The sequence below is a fragment of the Bubalus bubalis genome, chromosome 3 (genome assembly GCF_019923935.1).
Source record: "Bubalus bubalis isolate 160015118507 breed Murrah chromosome 3, NDDB_SH_1, whole genome shotgun sequence".
In the NCBI taxonomy this organism is placed as follows: domain Eukaryota; kingdom Metazoa; phylum Chordata; class Mammalia; order Artiodactyla; family Bovidae; genus Bubalus; species Bubalus bubalis.
This window is the reverse complement of record NC_059159.1, coordinates 12,949,601-12,964,405: the sequence shown is the minus strand read 5'-3', so window position 1 is coordinate 12,964,405 and position 14,805 is coordinate 12,949,601. Positions and strand designations below refer to the sequence as shown.

At 51.6% G+C, this 14,805-nt stretch overlaps 1 protein-coding gene across 2 annotated transcripts; it reads left to right on the top strand.

Moving 5' to 3' along the window:
• Positions 1-10: 10 nt before the first annotated feature.
• Positions 11-14,697, top strand: OGFOD3 (2-oxoglutarate and iron dependent oxygenase domain containing 3). Of its 2 annotated transcripts, none has more exons than XM_006053374.4 (9): positions 11-150; positions 2,548-2,765; positions 5,868-5,943; positions 7,080-7,122; positions 8,633-8,697; positions 9,629-9,685; positions 9,952-10,105; positions 12,184-12,307; positions 14,361-14,697. In XM_006053374.4, exons 1-9 carry the CDS (start codon positions 77-79, stop codon positions 14,495-14,497), a joined length of 948 nt encoding a protein of 315 aa, XP_006053436.2. In that variant the 5' UTR covers positions 11-76; the 3' UTR covers positions 14,498-14,697. The 2 variants fall into 2 exon arrangements, with proteins under 2 accessions (XP_006053436.2, XP_006053435.2); XM_006053373.4 differs by having other exon boundaries at positions 43-183.
• Positions 14,698-14,805: the final 108 nt, after the last annotated feature.

Here is a 14,805-nt window from a genome sequence, read left to right as displayed (position 1 = left end):
GCGCTACCTCTCGCAGCGCTCGTCCCGGGCTTGTGGCGGCTCCCGCATTCGGCCTAGCTTCGCGGCAGCGTAGCTAATGGCACCTCAGCGGAGGGGTGCTCCCAAGGCTCCCGAGGGCAGCGGGGCAGCGGAGCGTCGGCGCCAGAGCGGGTACCAGATAGCGCCGGGAGCGCGCGAACGGTGGTATGGGCGGGGCCTGGCCCAGGGGCGGGGCCTAACAGGGGCGTGGTGTGGTGTGGCTGTGGTCTTGGCCCGGTCAGAAAAAGGTGGATCTGGTGCAGGCAGGGCCTTTCCCGGAAAGGCACTGCAGTGTGGGTGTGGCCTGGCCGCGAGGGGCCTGGTTTGTGGTTGGGCGAATCGGGCGCCTAGAGGGGCGTGGTCGTCCGGAGGGCGTAGCCTGCAGAATCCCTCCCGGACCGCGCAGGAAGGGGTTGGGCGGGGTTGGGCGGAGCTGCCGGTCGGGAAACCTTCCTTGACCTCCTTCCTCCCCAGTGTGTACCGAGGGCTTTGTACCGAAGGCTTTGTGCCGAGACTACGCACGGGGACTGGGACTCAGAGGTCCCCATCGTCTGGTCTCCGTGTGCTCTTCTCAGGGCTGAGCATGTGATGGTTCTCCGTTGGGGGACCCGATGAATGAATAAATGATCTCATCAGGTAGCCTTCGAGGGGATTCTGCCTAAAGCTTTCAGAGCCGGAGTGTATTCACTTCAGGATAAATTACCTTCTCGTCGTGCTTGCCCCATGGGCAATGGACCTTGCTCCAAATCCACTTCTGTTTGGCAAGATTCTCAGTCTGCATTTGGGCCAGCTTACCCTGAACAGGGGTGCTTATTTTGAGGACACCTCAGGGAAGAATAGCTTCCAAATCTGGACCAGGAGGCTGTTTTTTCCCCTCTTGTCTCTACCTCCCTCTCTGTCCCTTTCTGTCTCAGCACCTGGGGTGTCCCAGGCGAAGGTGTCAACAGCTTTTGCCCACAGTAGGATTTCAGCCCCTGCTGCTGAGATGGGCTGGCAGTCTCCCTGCCCTATTGGGGAAGAAAAATACTGGCCCCGTTGGAGTTAGGGGCCCACCCTCGTCTAGTTAGAGGAGACCAGGTGGGCTAGAGGCTAGACAGCAGTTCTAGGTGGAGGATGGGGGTCTTTGTGACCTGGGGATCTATGCTCCCTGTTTAAAATGACCATGTATCCACCCAATATGGTCTGACTCAGCTGTGCCCACCTTGAGACTTATTTAATCGGAATTTGTGTGTTAGAAAGTACAAGTGTGAAAGTGTTGGTCGCTCAGTCATGTCCAACTCTTTGCAACCCCAGGTAGTGTACCCTCCAGGCTTTTCTGACCATGGAATTCTCCAGGCAAGAACACTGGAGTGGGTAGCCATACCTTCTCCAGGGGATCTTCCCAACCCAGGGATCAAACCCTGGTCTCCTCCATTACAGGCGGATTCTTTACTCTCTGAGCCAGCAGGGAAGCCTGTGTGTGTTTTATATATATAGCAATTTGAAATGTGGAGGGACATATAAAAATAGAAGGCAGACTCCCTGCTTTTCAGGAATTAATCATATACTTGAAGACATGAGGTGCACCTCCTGAAACAATGTCTGGATCACTTTTCTCATTTCTGCCAGTCCTTCAAGCCCTACACATTTTTCTCAGTTAATAGAATACACGACTGTTCAGTTACACATATGAGAAAACACATACACATGTACACAGACACACATATGAGTGGGTATACACCATCCAGACACACATAGATACTCGTGTGCATGCACACACACACGCACACACAGAGACATCCCTGCAACTTCTGCATAGGCAGTGTGAATCCAACAGTTAACCCAGGTGGTACAGAAAGTGTCTTAGTGTTGAATCATTTCTGTGGTTCTTGCATTCCCTCCCTGGCTGCTTGGTGGTTTCAGTGAAATGAGTTTGGTTCGTGCTTACCTTAGTTCACCCTGGTAGCTCAGCTGGTAAAGAATCCGCCTGCAATGTGGGAGACTCGCATTCGATCCCTGGGTTGGGAAAATCCCCTGGAGAAGGGAAAGGCTACTCACTCCAGTATTTTGGCCTGGAGAATTCCACGGGCTGTATAGTCCATGGGGTTGGAAGAGATGGACACGACTGAGCGACCTTTACTACCTTAGTTCACGTTGTGTGTGAGTGTGCATCCTAGGGCCAATGCATGGGGTTGTGTCAGTCATCTTTGGATGCAGGCAATGTGATTGATGTCACAGGCTCTGTCAGGATCTCCCAGATGGTTCTCCATGGACATGGCCAGGCTGGGAGGGACCACGACTAGCAGTTGGTCTTGTCCTCGGGGGCATAGTGAGCCCTGTCTGGTCATATGGGGCGAGGGGCACATTCCCCACCATGTCCTCGTATGCTGGCAAGTGCCTCTGGATTGATGGAGAGTAGCTCTGATGATGACCAGTGTGGGACCCCTTTAAGGCTGTAACTAAGTGTGGGTGTGGTCTCTGGTGATTGTGGTCTGAGTTTTCAGCACACGCAGTTGCCTTCGGGTGACCACAGCTGTTTTCTGTTCTTAGCACCAAGAGTATCCGGGCACCTCGGGATGTGCGCAAGAAGTGGTTGAGAGTCGCTGTCCTGGGGTCCTGCACTGCGCTCGCCGCCTGCCTGTTCTGGGGCAGCCTGGGCGGTGATGACGGCATCACTGAGGTCCTGGCTCACCGCAGCGAGATCCTGCCAGGCAGGTTCATCGAGGTGCCCTGCTCTGAGGACTATGACAGTCACCGAAGGTTTGAAGGTACGCAGTGCCAAGGTGATTCAGGAAAGAGCAGCATGTTAACATGGAATTCGGTGTGTTCAAAATGCATCTGTTTTTACTTTGATGAATTGGTGGGAATCAGGTTGAAAGTCGTGTGGGGTTGGGGGGACAGGCGGCATTCCTCCCCACTGCCCACCCCCCTCTCCCCACGTTGGTTAGCTCACACCTGTTCCGGGGAGTGTGAGTGTTTCAGGCCCCACCTGTGCAGGAGCAGGCCCAGGCTTCATTGCCCAGGCTATGGCCAGTGTTTTACTGAGGTGCCCACCACCTCAGTGTGGATTCCATCTGGTGGAAGAGGTGGTTTGCCTGGAAAGATGTAACAGAATTGGGAGGATATCAATGAACAAGTTGAACTGAGAAGAGGCATTTTCTGTTTTAGGGGATTGTTATATCAGAAAATGTTGCAACAGGAAACCCAGGGTCCATCCCCTCATGGCGTTTGTCCCATCCTGGCACCTGCCTGCTCTGTGGAGGGCAGCAGTTTTAAAAGCCTAGCCAGAGTGACTGGGCCTTAGAGACAGAACTAATTTTTTCTATTCAGAGCAGTGCTTTGAACTTGAACCAAGAAAAAGATTGCTGAGTCCTTCCACCAAGGGGCACTGTTGTGATGCGCACAAGTTGGGTTAAAGTGAAGGGAGGTGTGTGGGCTCCTTGGCAGAAATGGACATGCCGAGGAACTGGGGTTCCCTTTCCCCTCGGGGGTCAGGGGTGGACAGGTTCTGTTGTGGGCATGCTCTCTCTGTCTTGGTGAGCTTTTTTCCTGTAAAGTCCCAGCTTTTGACAAAGTATATTTTTCCCATGCTAAGTCACTTCAGTTGTGTCAGACTCTTTGTCACCCTGTACACTGTAGGCCTGGCAGGCTCCTCTGTCCACGGGATTCTCCAGGCAAGAATACTGGAGTGGGTTGCCATGCCCTCCTCCAGGGGATCTTTCCTACCCGGTAATCGAACCTGTGTCTCCTGCATTGCAGGCGGATTCTTTACCGCTGAGCCATTATTTCTCCTACCCCTTTAATAATTTATCAACATTAAAAACAGTTGGAATGAGGCAGAGGAGGAGTTGGTGTAGATGGAGATGGGATTTCAGTTGGGAAGGTGAGAAAGTTCAGGAGATGATGGTGGTGATGGTCACCCAACATTGTGAGTGTAGTTAATGGCCCTGAACTGGCTAAAATGGTAAATTTGGGGTTTTATATGTATTTTACCAGAAAAACACAGCATCGAAGTCTCTGGACTCCCCCTCTCTCCCCCTTGTCTCCTCCCATAGCTGACAGGGGCTCTGCCCGCCCTGGACTTGTGTGTCTGGGAGGCACATCTGTGTGCTTGTGTCCTGTGCTCTTGTGTACATGCACGGACATCATCACCACTCACAACTCACTTTCTCGCCCAAATAATACTCTTTAACGCTCATTCATATTCAGCGTGTTGTGTCCTGCTGGATTTTAAGATTTCAAGATTGATGGAATTTGAGTTCTCTCTAACTGCCCGGTAGCTGGAGACCATAACCTGTATGGTACAGAACCGACTTTCCTGTTGGGCTAATGTGTTTTTGTTAATGTTGCGTGTGTACCTGAAAAAATGTCTGTTTTTGAATGGTTGTTGTGAAGCTCTGAGCGTCTCCTAGTCTACACTCCTCTGGGCACACTGTCTTCTTGGACGTCTTGCCTTGTTGTTCAGTTATCGGGAGCTGCGAGGCAGGGTCTCCACCTCAGTGGTGGGCCTGGTGGCTGCCTCACGTGTTTGAGCTGATGTCACTTGGTGCTTCTGTTGCCCCTGTGTCTTCCTGGTGAACCGTTGCTATTATCAGTCTCTTCCCCTCTCATAATTCTTTTGTCTTTAAATGTATTTCTTTGTATGATATCACTCCCCAAGCTGCTGTTTGGTTATCGTCGTTTTTGCCTGTATCATTGACCTTTAGGGAGTAACCCTTATAAAAAGCATTTTTGTGTTTTAATAGAACATGGATCTTGTATCAGTAGGGTTATATTTAGCTCCATAGAACTGAGGCACCCCTTCCCTAATGACCCCCAAGTAGAAGTTTATCCACCCAGAGAAAGTCACCCCAGGTCAGCCTGGCTCCCTGTGAGCCCTTTGCGCTGAGCCCCCAGCTCTCCCACTCAGTGTGTGGTTTATGTGGTCCCAGGACACCTCCAGGCACGTTCCAGGCAGGAAGAGGGGAAGGAGGATGAAAGCTAAAGGTCAGCCAGCCCAGCGTGTCCTGAGAGTGTTCCATTATCCACATATCCTGTGGTACACCCAGCTCGAGACAGCCAGCCTGCCCTTTGCACCAAGACACAAGGCACTTGCTGAGCTCGTCCATCTCTGGTGCTCTGCCTCATCCTGGGCCCATCCATCTGACCCTGGCCCTGTCCACCCTGACCCTGGCCATTTTATCCCTGGGCCTGTCATGCTGACCCTGGCTGTGTCCCCCCTGGCCCTGATCCCACTTTGCCTCTTTCACCCCAACCATGGCCCCTTCCACCCAACCCTGACTACTTTCACCCCAACCCTGGCTCCATTCCCATCCAAGCTCCCCCACCCTTCTCCCTCTAAGCAGCTCAGTCCTGGCTGTAGGATAGAGGGAGGCAAAGGGAGGGTGGGGAGCATCTTGGAGCAGCTCTGCAAAAGGATAACAGCTACAATTGCAGGCACAGCTTTGTTCATCCAGGAGGGACTTGCCAACAGGTCTGGATCTGTGGTCAGGTCAGTGATCTGTGGTCAGGTTCAAGAATGTCGTGGATGCCTCCTCTGGGCAGAGTGCCTGGTGCTTCCAGAGTGGCCTGCCTGGCGTGGGGCTGCCAGGAACACAGTGAAATTTATATGGGAAGTTTCACAGTGAAATTTGATGTAGGGGACGTGCATGTACTAGAAAGTCACCATTGCTTATCTGAAATTTACTCTGACCACGTGGCCTGTAATTTCCAAACCTGGCCCCCTAATCCTGTGAAAGGCAAGGCCCCAACCCACAAAATTCTGTTGTCCCTGAGAAGGGGGGTCCACATGTGAGTCCTTGACAACGGCATGCTACTCTGTGTCGGGGTTCAGTGGGGGCTGTGTGTCATCCTGACTTGACTCTTTCTAGGCTGCTCCCTGAGGAAGTGTGGCCGGGGCATCAGCGATGCCGTCATCACCAGGGACGAAGCCCGAAGGATTCGCAGGTACACGCATCTCCGAGCTTCTGTCCTGAACAAGTGGGAGGGTGAGGCTGGGGCAGGGAGCAGAGAATTACTACTAAAAGGATGATTTCAAGAGATTCATTTAGAATTCCCTAAGAATTTCCCTGCATACTTCCAAGGCCAAGATGGGCTTTTCTGATTTCCAGGAGGAAAGGCTATTGCCCTCAGTGATGTGGTTGCTGATGGAACCTTCTGGAGGCCCAGGCCCTCTCCAGGGGCAGCTGGAGAGGTGGAGGGGGGATGCTCTGTTTTGGTCTGTTGGGGAGGTGGGGGGGATGCTCTCCCATCAGCCGTTGAGGGGCCCAATGGACACTTGTATAGAGATGGCAGGTTTACCCAGTGGCCCCAGGCAGTTTCTAGACAATATTTCAGTCTCCTCTCCAAAACTGATTGGGATCAGCCCTCCCATCAGCTCGCCATAACTCATGACTGGGTAGGAGGTCTTACTTACAAGTAGTTGGCATTGGATTCTTCCTTGTCGTTTAGAAGCAGATCTTGATGCTTTGACTTTTCCGACATGGAGTTCAGACACAGGCATGTGCCTAGTGGAGCAGTGTCTAGTTGAGTCCCAAAGGGAGACTCTCCTCCTGTTTCTAGATAACCTTGTAGGGGCCAATTGGGTAGTGGGGGGTGGTCACTGGTGTGAGGGCTGGATCCAGCCCCTAATCAGTTTCCGGGGTGGCCATGAAGCATCTGTCAGAGGCACCAGAAGCCCCTGCATCTTCACTGACACGGGTGGTCCTGTGAGGTCCAGCCCAGGGTACCACATGGCCTCTGCCTCCTGAGCTGGTGATTACAGTCTGCCTCCCAGCCTGTGATGACAGGAGAGAGACTTTCCAGCCCAGAGCAACCCATTCAGCTCAGCACCAGGTCTCTGAACTAAAGATGGAAAGTAAGCCCACTTGTCCCCAAACCGTGTGATAGGATGTTAGTAAGGTGGTGACAGAATACTAACATTTACTCAACTTGAAAGTCGAGTCCTGTGGTCTAAACATGTGATTCTGTCATAAACATTAAGCAATCCGTTAACATTGTGTTAGCTGTGTGATTGGTGTGTGTCTAGAGGTATCATAGATGATGCTGTTAACTGAATTCTGACTTAAGATCTTTCCCTACAGCATAGCTGAGAAGGGGTTGTCCCTGGGAGGATCCGATGGAGGGGTGAGTTGTCTGTCGTTCCTGCTTCAGTTTTCTTCTTACCCCTTTGGCTCTGCTCTCCCTCCAAGGGGAAATGAGGGTATAGGATGTTCAGGCCCCCACAGATGCAGTGTACGGACTGTTGTCCACTGAGTGAGACTGCGGGGGGTCCAGCAGTGGCCCCTGAAAAATGCATCCACCCAGAACTGTGATGGGACCTTATCTGGGAAAAGGGTATTTTGCAGATGTCATTAAGTTAAGGGTCTCAAGATGAGATCACCCTGGATTATCAAGGTAGCCCTAGGTCCAATGACAAAGTCCTTGTAAGAGGAAGGCAGAGGGAGGTTTGAGACTGAAGAAGAGGCCATGTGAAGATGGAGCAGAGTGGAGTGATATGCCACAAACCAAGGGACCCCTTGTGCCACCAGAAGCCCAAAGATTCAAGGAAGGATTCTCCCCTGGTGCCTTCGGAAGGACTGGGACCCTGCTGACACCTTGATCTCAGCCTTCTGGCCTCCAGACCTTGAGACAATGAATTCCTGCTGTTTTAAGCCTGCCATTTACAGCAACCACAGGGAACTCAGACAGGCCAGTGCAGCTCTGTAACTCATCCGCTTCGTGGGTAGCCTTGAGAGTCCATCTGTGCGAGTGCCTTACGTTGGAGTTCTCACGTGGTCCCAGTGGGGATCTTCTCACCCAGTGTGTCTGCTCTCCTCTGGATAGTTCAGTCATTATCTCTGTGACTCTTATTCTGCAGACTCTTTCCTTTTGAGTTCTGAAAATTAAGCTTCTCCTTTTATTTTGATTCAGTTCAAGGGGAATATTTATTAAAACCTATTTGTGTGTGGACTCATCTTTTACTCTCTGCTCAGCATTTATGTGAAAAGTTCTCTTGCAGTGAATCATCCAGGTTTAATATCTTTAAGGGCAGTTAACACTTTTTAAGCCCAGATTGTGTTCAAAACAAACCCCCTGGGATGGTCGTCGCATCAGTGAGAAAAGACGCCCAAACAGGGTAGAGGTGGTCCGTGCTCATGTCCCCTCCCCTCTTTTAAGACATGGAGAAGGCCTTCTGGAGGCTGGATGGGCAGGGGTCAGAAACACTGGTGGTTCATTAAAGAGTGATGACCTAGCAATTCCGCTCCTGTGCATTTACCCAGGAGAACGAGAGCATCTCCCGTGATAAAAACGTTGTCCACCAGTGTCAGAGCTGCCTTATTTGCAACAGCCCTGAACTAGGCGCAGCCCGCATGTCCATCTCCAGGTGAGTTAGTCACAGGGAGGTGATCCTCAGTGAAAGGAGCCAGGCTGAAAGCGAGTGTACCTGCATGACTCTAGGGCCTCCTGTTGTAGAAACTAACCAGCACCTCACACACCTTTGTCCAAATGTCTTGAAACCCAGCCTGTGTGCATTGTCATCCTGACCTGTGTGTGCAAGGATACGTCTCAGGAATTTGTGTTTAACATTGATGGCTTTTAGAGCTCAGGCACCTGCCAGGCAGCCCTCATACTACTATGCCAACATCTTTTCCAGGCGTCCATCCTGGACCTGCACTCAGGGGCCTTATCTGTTGGGAAGCACTTTGTAAACCTGTACAGGTGAGAACCTGGGGTGAGAGGGTCTGCCCATTTTTTATCTGGGGACACCTGAGTGAGGCTTGTGTGTATGGATCAGAAGGGCTTCAGGTCTTGGGGAAGACCTCAACATTTGCCATCAGGCTGTGGCCAAGTGAGGACTGGGAGATTAAGCTCTTCCAAGGGGCTGGGTACTCACTCACCTTGCTTTAGGAAACAGTCTAGTCGGGAAGGGGCTGAGAGATAGGATCGGAGGGAGAGATGAGTGGCAGGCCAGGCTCCTAAAAGGTGCCTCCTGAGGGCCAGGAGAAGCAAGAGATCTCCCAACCTTAATAAATGTCACCCCAGCTGGTGGCTCAGATGGTAAAGAATCTGCCTGCAATGCAGGAGACCTGGGTTCGATCCCTGAGTCGGAAAGATCCCCTGGAGAAAGGAATGGCTAGTCATTCCAGTATTCTTGCCTGGAGAATCTCATGGACAGATGAGCCTGATGGGCTATAGTCCATGGGGTCACTAAGCATTGGACATAATTGAGCAACTAACAGTTTCACCTGCCAGGTACTGCCCTCCCACCCCCCTCCCTTTTCTCACATGGTTATTGTAGAAAGAGCAGCTGCAAGATAAGAAGGACCAGCTGATTCTCAAGGACTTGCTGGTTAACTGGAGGAAAGACTGAATTTAAAGGAAATGTGTTAGTTGCTCAGTCACGTCTGACTCTTTGCAACCCCATGGACCGTAACCAGGCTCCTCTGTCCATTGAATTCTGCAGGCCAAGAATACTGGAGTGGGTAGCCACTCTCTTCTCCAGGGGATCTTCCCAACCCAGGGATTGAACCTGAGTCTCCTGCATGGCAGGCAGATTCTTTACCATCTGAGACACCAGGGAAGACTCAAAGGAACTAAGGAAACATTAATAAAATGTCTCATTTGTTAATACTCCTTATTCTTTTCACAGATACTTTGGGGATAAAATACAAACTATCTTCTCAGAAGAGGACTTCCAGTTGTACCGGTGAGGGAAGGAACGCCTGGGTCAGAGGTGGGGAAGGTAGTGGGGGCATGGGAGTGCTGGGGTGAGTCCTGTGGAGAACTGGCACTCAGGTTTCTGGTTTTGCACAAGATACCCTGTCACATGTGTGTGAACCCATGTGTGTATCTGCTCACCTTTCCTCCTTCTCCAGTTCACATCTTTTTGTGGTATAGTTTGATATGGGTCCCGTGGACCCGTGGAGAATCCTCTTCCAGCTGCTCTGAGTGACACGTGTGTCCTCTCGGCAGGGACGTGCGGCAGAAGGTCCAGCTGGCGATCGCCCAGGCGTTTGGCATCAGTGCGTCTTCGCTGCACCTGACAAAGCCCACCTTCTTTTCCCGCATCAACAGCACGGAGGCCCGGACGGCTCACGATGAGTATTGGCATGCGCACGTGGACAAGGTGAACACACCTGGGGCCTGTCCACTGATGTGCTGTCTGTTCACATAGTTGGGGTTTTAGATGTTTCCTCTCTGGTGATGCTGTCAAGGAAATAAGACTTGTTTCTCGTGTGGTGAGGTGAGAGAAGATGGTGAAACGCATGTTATGGAACAGGGCAGGCCTGGTGGGGACCATCCTTTGCTACTTGTTCCCAGATGCAGAGCTGTCTCTGCCTGAGCGGTGAGCTTCATCAAATGTCACCTGACCCGGCCTTGATTCAGCCTTTCTGTTGGGTGGTCTCCCCTTGGACATGCATCCCCCGCCCCTGCCCAGGAGGCCCCTTTTCCCCCCTTTTTTTGTGTGGGGAGAGATCTGTTGACCAGAATCTCTTGGATTCTGTGGACTCCTCTTCTTTGACCTCCTGTTGTTCCCTAGACATGGTAACACCTAATCTATCAATGTCTTCATCAGCCACAACTGAAGCCCTCTCCCGCCTGCCCCTCAGCCCCACCCTGACCTGCTCGGCCAGCACGCCCAGCATGGCGCCAGGGGAGAGTTGGCCACAGAAACGTCTGAGGGCTGTTGGCGGTCACCCCAGCTGCGAGTGTGCTCAGGTGACCCAGATAATCTCTGCATTGCTTGATGCTGGAACAAAGGAAATGAAGTGAAAAATAAGCCGAGGGTTTGGGCAGAAGCTCTCAGATTGGGCTTCTGCCTGAGATTCGGTCAGACATTGGTGTGTTTATTTAATCTCAACTGTCTGAGCTTGACAGAAGAAGGAGCACTTCCCTGTGGTTAGTAAGACTGAGGAACCCAGTATTTAATTAAGCTAAAGTGAAGCAGCTGTATGTGGCCAGTGGCTCATCTGAGCCAGTGTAGTTCAGGGGGTTCGAGGGGACTCAGGTTGGAAGTTTGGGCATCACCCCGGGTGCTCCCATGGGCTTCTGATTGATCACTGGGTTCAGACTCATCCATTTATGATCAAGCTTCCTGTTCATTCTCACCTCACAGGTTTAGCAGCCATTGCCTCATTGAATAATCATTCTGTAGATGCATTATTTCATTAGGGAACCAGGGCTGAGACCTTCAGTGTAAGATCATCATAGACATTGCAGAGGGGAAAACAAGGTTCTATGGGGTTCAGGGCAAAGACATCATGTGCTGAGGACAGACAGGTTCATGCAGCAAATGGGGAAGGGAGTTTGGGATGGAGTCTGGGAGAATTTCCCTGTGTGAAGAAAGAGCAACCCTCTGCATAGTGGGAAGGGTGGGTTTAGGAGAGACAGCACTGAAGGTAGCCTGGTTCCTTGATCCACTTTGAAGGAAGAAAGATAAGGAAGATATTCTTCAGGCAGAGAAAACAAGTCAATAGTGATGAACAGGGTGGCCTCAGACATGTTAGAGCTAGGAGGTCTTGTGACAGGGTGTACAGGACCTGGGTGGTTGTCATAGCCAAGGGGTCACTCATGCATGGATGTGGCAAAAAGATGTCCTCCCATGAGGGGACTCCAGGAGTGAAGCATCTGCTCCTGGCTGTGAAGCTCTCCAGCCTCTGACTCAGGACAGCTCAGGCCCCACCAGCCTCTGCCATCCCCACCACCTGCTGGAACCTGCCTCCTTCCTAGGCCACTGTGCTCACATGAGTTTGGGGTGGTTCCTTTGCAGTATCTGAGCTGGGTGGGTAGGAGAGGGTGAGGCTACTGGACACCCCCCATCCCGATCTCTTTTAGGTTTCGTGCAGCTCAGTGGATGTGAGGTTCACTGCTGAAACAACTCAAGGGCACTGCCCTGAGCTGTTCTCAGGTTTAAGTCACTCTGATATTTGTTTGGTGCCCTGATACCAGATAAGGAGCCCCCAAATGGGGTCTTGGTGGGGAATGTGGAGGGAGCCCAGGTCTATGTAGAAAGTCCAGCTCCACAGACAGCGCAGTACTGAATTCACCAGAAGGTGACAGGGCCTTGGTCAACTTGGCAGGCTGGTGCTCAGCAGAGGGTTTTCTGCCATTGGGAGGGCAGTGTGAGGCCTGGGTTCTGTCCTTCCCTGAGAACCAAGCCCTCCCACAAGTAGATGGTGACGTACCCTCATGCTTTGCCCACAGGTGACCTATGGTTCCTTTGACTACACGTCACTACTATACCTTTCTGACTACCTGGACGACTTCGGTGGGGGGCGGTTTGTGTTCATGGAGGAGGGGGCCAACAAGACGGTGGAGCCGAGAGCAGGTAGGACTCACAGGTGGAATCTGGGGTGCTTGACTGTGGCCTTTCCTGGGATGCTGAGTTTATAGTTGATTATCTCCTATGAAAGTTAACAGGGAAATATGCCAAGGGTTTTCAGTTTTCCCATCTATTCACTTTCCAGCCCCCTCCATTCCCTCCTGTGCATCCAGGTTCCAACAGGTTCGTTCCTCTTCTGCCTCAGCATTTCATGGTGTGCTGGTCTTCTGGTGATGATTTCCTGAAAATACTCTTTATTTCAGCTTTTTTCTAAAGGATATTTTCACTGGAGGTGAAATTCTGGATTGGTGGGTTTTTTCTTTTTTTAAAAACCATTTTCCTTTTCCTCGGGCTCCCTTGTGCCCATCACCGCTGTCACCTCCCTGCAGCAGCTGCCTCTTTGCTCTCCACCTGCAAGCCGCTCTCTAGTCTCTGGCTTCATCAGTTTGACTATGATGTGCCTCAGTGTGAATTTGTATTTATCCCGCTTGAAGTATTTATTCTGACAAGCTTATTGGGTTAAGAGTCAAAGTTTTCATCACAGTAGGGAAAGTGGTCATTATTTCTTCAAATCACCTTTTTCTGCACCAATATGAGCTTCTCTTCCCTCCAAAGGTCCAACCTTAGGGGTGGACGGTTTCCTGATGTCCCACAGGCCACGAGGAGATTGACTTTTCCTCAGTCTTTTCTTCTCTGTTCTTTGGTGCCTCTGTTTGCAAAGTGTGCAGAAACACTGGGGGCCCCTAGAGACCCCCAACTCTTGCTGCAAGTCAGTGATATTTGATAACCGTGTGTGCAGGGGTGGGAGTGCACAGATGGCGTGGATGGGCAAGGAGGCCATTGAGCCCACTGTGCAGACTGGCCTGGCTGCTTGTCTGATGTCTCAGGTGTGATTGAAACTGGAGAAACCAAGGACAAAATGTCCTTTAACAACTTGGGCCTCAGGAAGTGGTGTGACTCCAGATTGCTCTGGGAAAGAGTGTTCCCTTCAAGTCAGGGGCAGCCTGGCTGGTCCAGAGGAGGGTCTGAGTTCCGGGTGTCCCCAGGCCCCATGCAGAGGTTTCTGTGTGTTACATGTTTTCTTTTGTTCTGCTATTTTCAGGCGGAGCACAGTTCTTTTGTTTACAACCAGAAAACAGTGGACTCTGGTGTAGACTTTTCTCCTCTTTTCACAGATTTAGCGGTCAAGTTCCTGGCAGTGACCTTTGAAGGGAAATGAAGATGTCATGGAAAATTTTTAAAAATTAATTAATTTGTTTGTTTATTTGGCTGCATCTGGTCTTAGTAGTGGTGTGTGGGATCTTTCATTGTGGCCTGCAGGCTTAGTTTCAGGTGGGATCTTAGTTCCCTTACCAGGGATTGAACCCATGTCCCCTGCATTACAGGGTGGATTTCTGGATCACCAGGGAAGTCCCTGTCATGGAACATTTGGTGCTGGGCCACGTGGTAGGAACATGGCATCTGTGGGATCCCAGGGCTCCTCCCTAATGACTCCATTAGGGTCAACTCCATTTGTCCTAAAAAAAAAAAATCTACAGTGGTGTATGTGAGGCCAGTTAAATATTGGAACACATAGACACTGGGTTCTCTGAACACAGATGGCTGGAGGACCCACCCACTCCAGGACCTTCAGAAGCCCTCTCCTGTGTCCTGTCTTTAGCTGCCCTGGGAGGGAGCTATAGATGCTGGGTGTTTGCCTTGACCTGTTTTTCCTAATTCTCTGTTAAAACATTGTCATCACCCTCCAGGGTTTGGTTTTGTTCCAGGTGTGATTAGAAATAAGATCCTCAGGTGGGCCTGGGGAGGTCACATGGCTTGTAGGGGCCCCTGGGGTGGGTGGCAGGGCCTCACTGAAATTCTAGGCTGACCCACAGAGAGGCTGTGCCCAGGACTGGGGCATCCTTCATCCTGCAGGTTTGACTCCAAGCCTGACTTCCTGCATCAGTGGTTTCTCCAGCCCACAGGTTCCTTGTGTCCCTGAGTCGGCCTGAACACAGGTCCTCTGAGGCCCGGTCATGTGTGTGACCTCAAGGTCATGCTTTGTTCTCCCCTCTCCCAGGTCGGGTATCCTTCTTCACCTCCGGGTCTGAGAACCTGCATCGGGTGGAGAAGGTCCACTGGGGCACCCGCTATGCCATCACCATTGCCTTCAGCTGCAACCCCGACCACGGCATCTCGGACCCAACGCTCACGTAGCCCCCCAGGCGGCTCGCCCAGCAGCCCTGCCCGGAAGCAGCCATGCTGGACATGCACCCCTCCCCTCCTGCTCAACTCATTTCTACCATTTCCACTGAACAAGGTGCCTTATGAATCATCCCAAATTTTGATTTGCTAACGTTTGATCATTTTTCAGCTGTGAGTAAATAGAGGGGACCAGCTTCCCCTCACAAGGATCAGTGTTGACTCTGCTGTGCTGACGTGGGGCCTGGGAGCTGGCAGGGCAGCCACTCCCTCCTTTCTCAGGAAGGAGTCCTGTGCCCGGGGTGGAGTCCCTATTTGTCAGC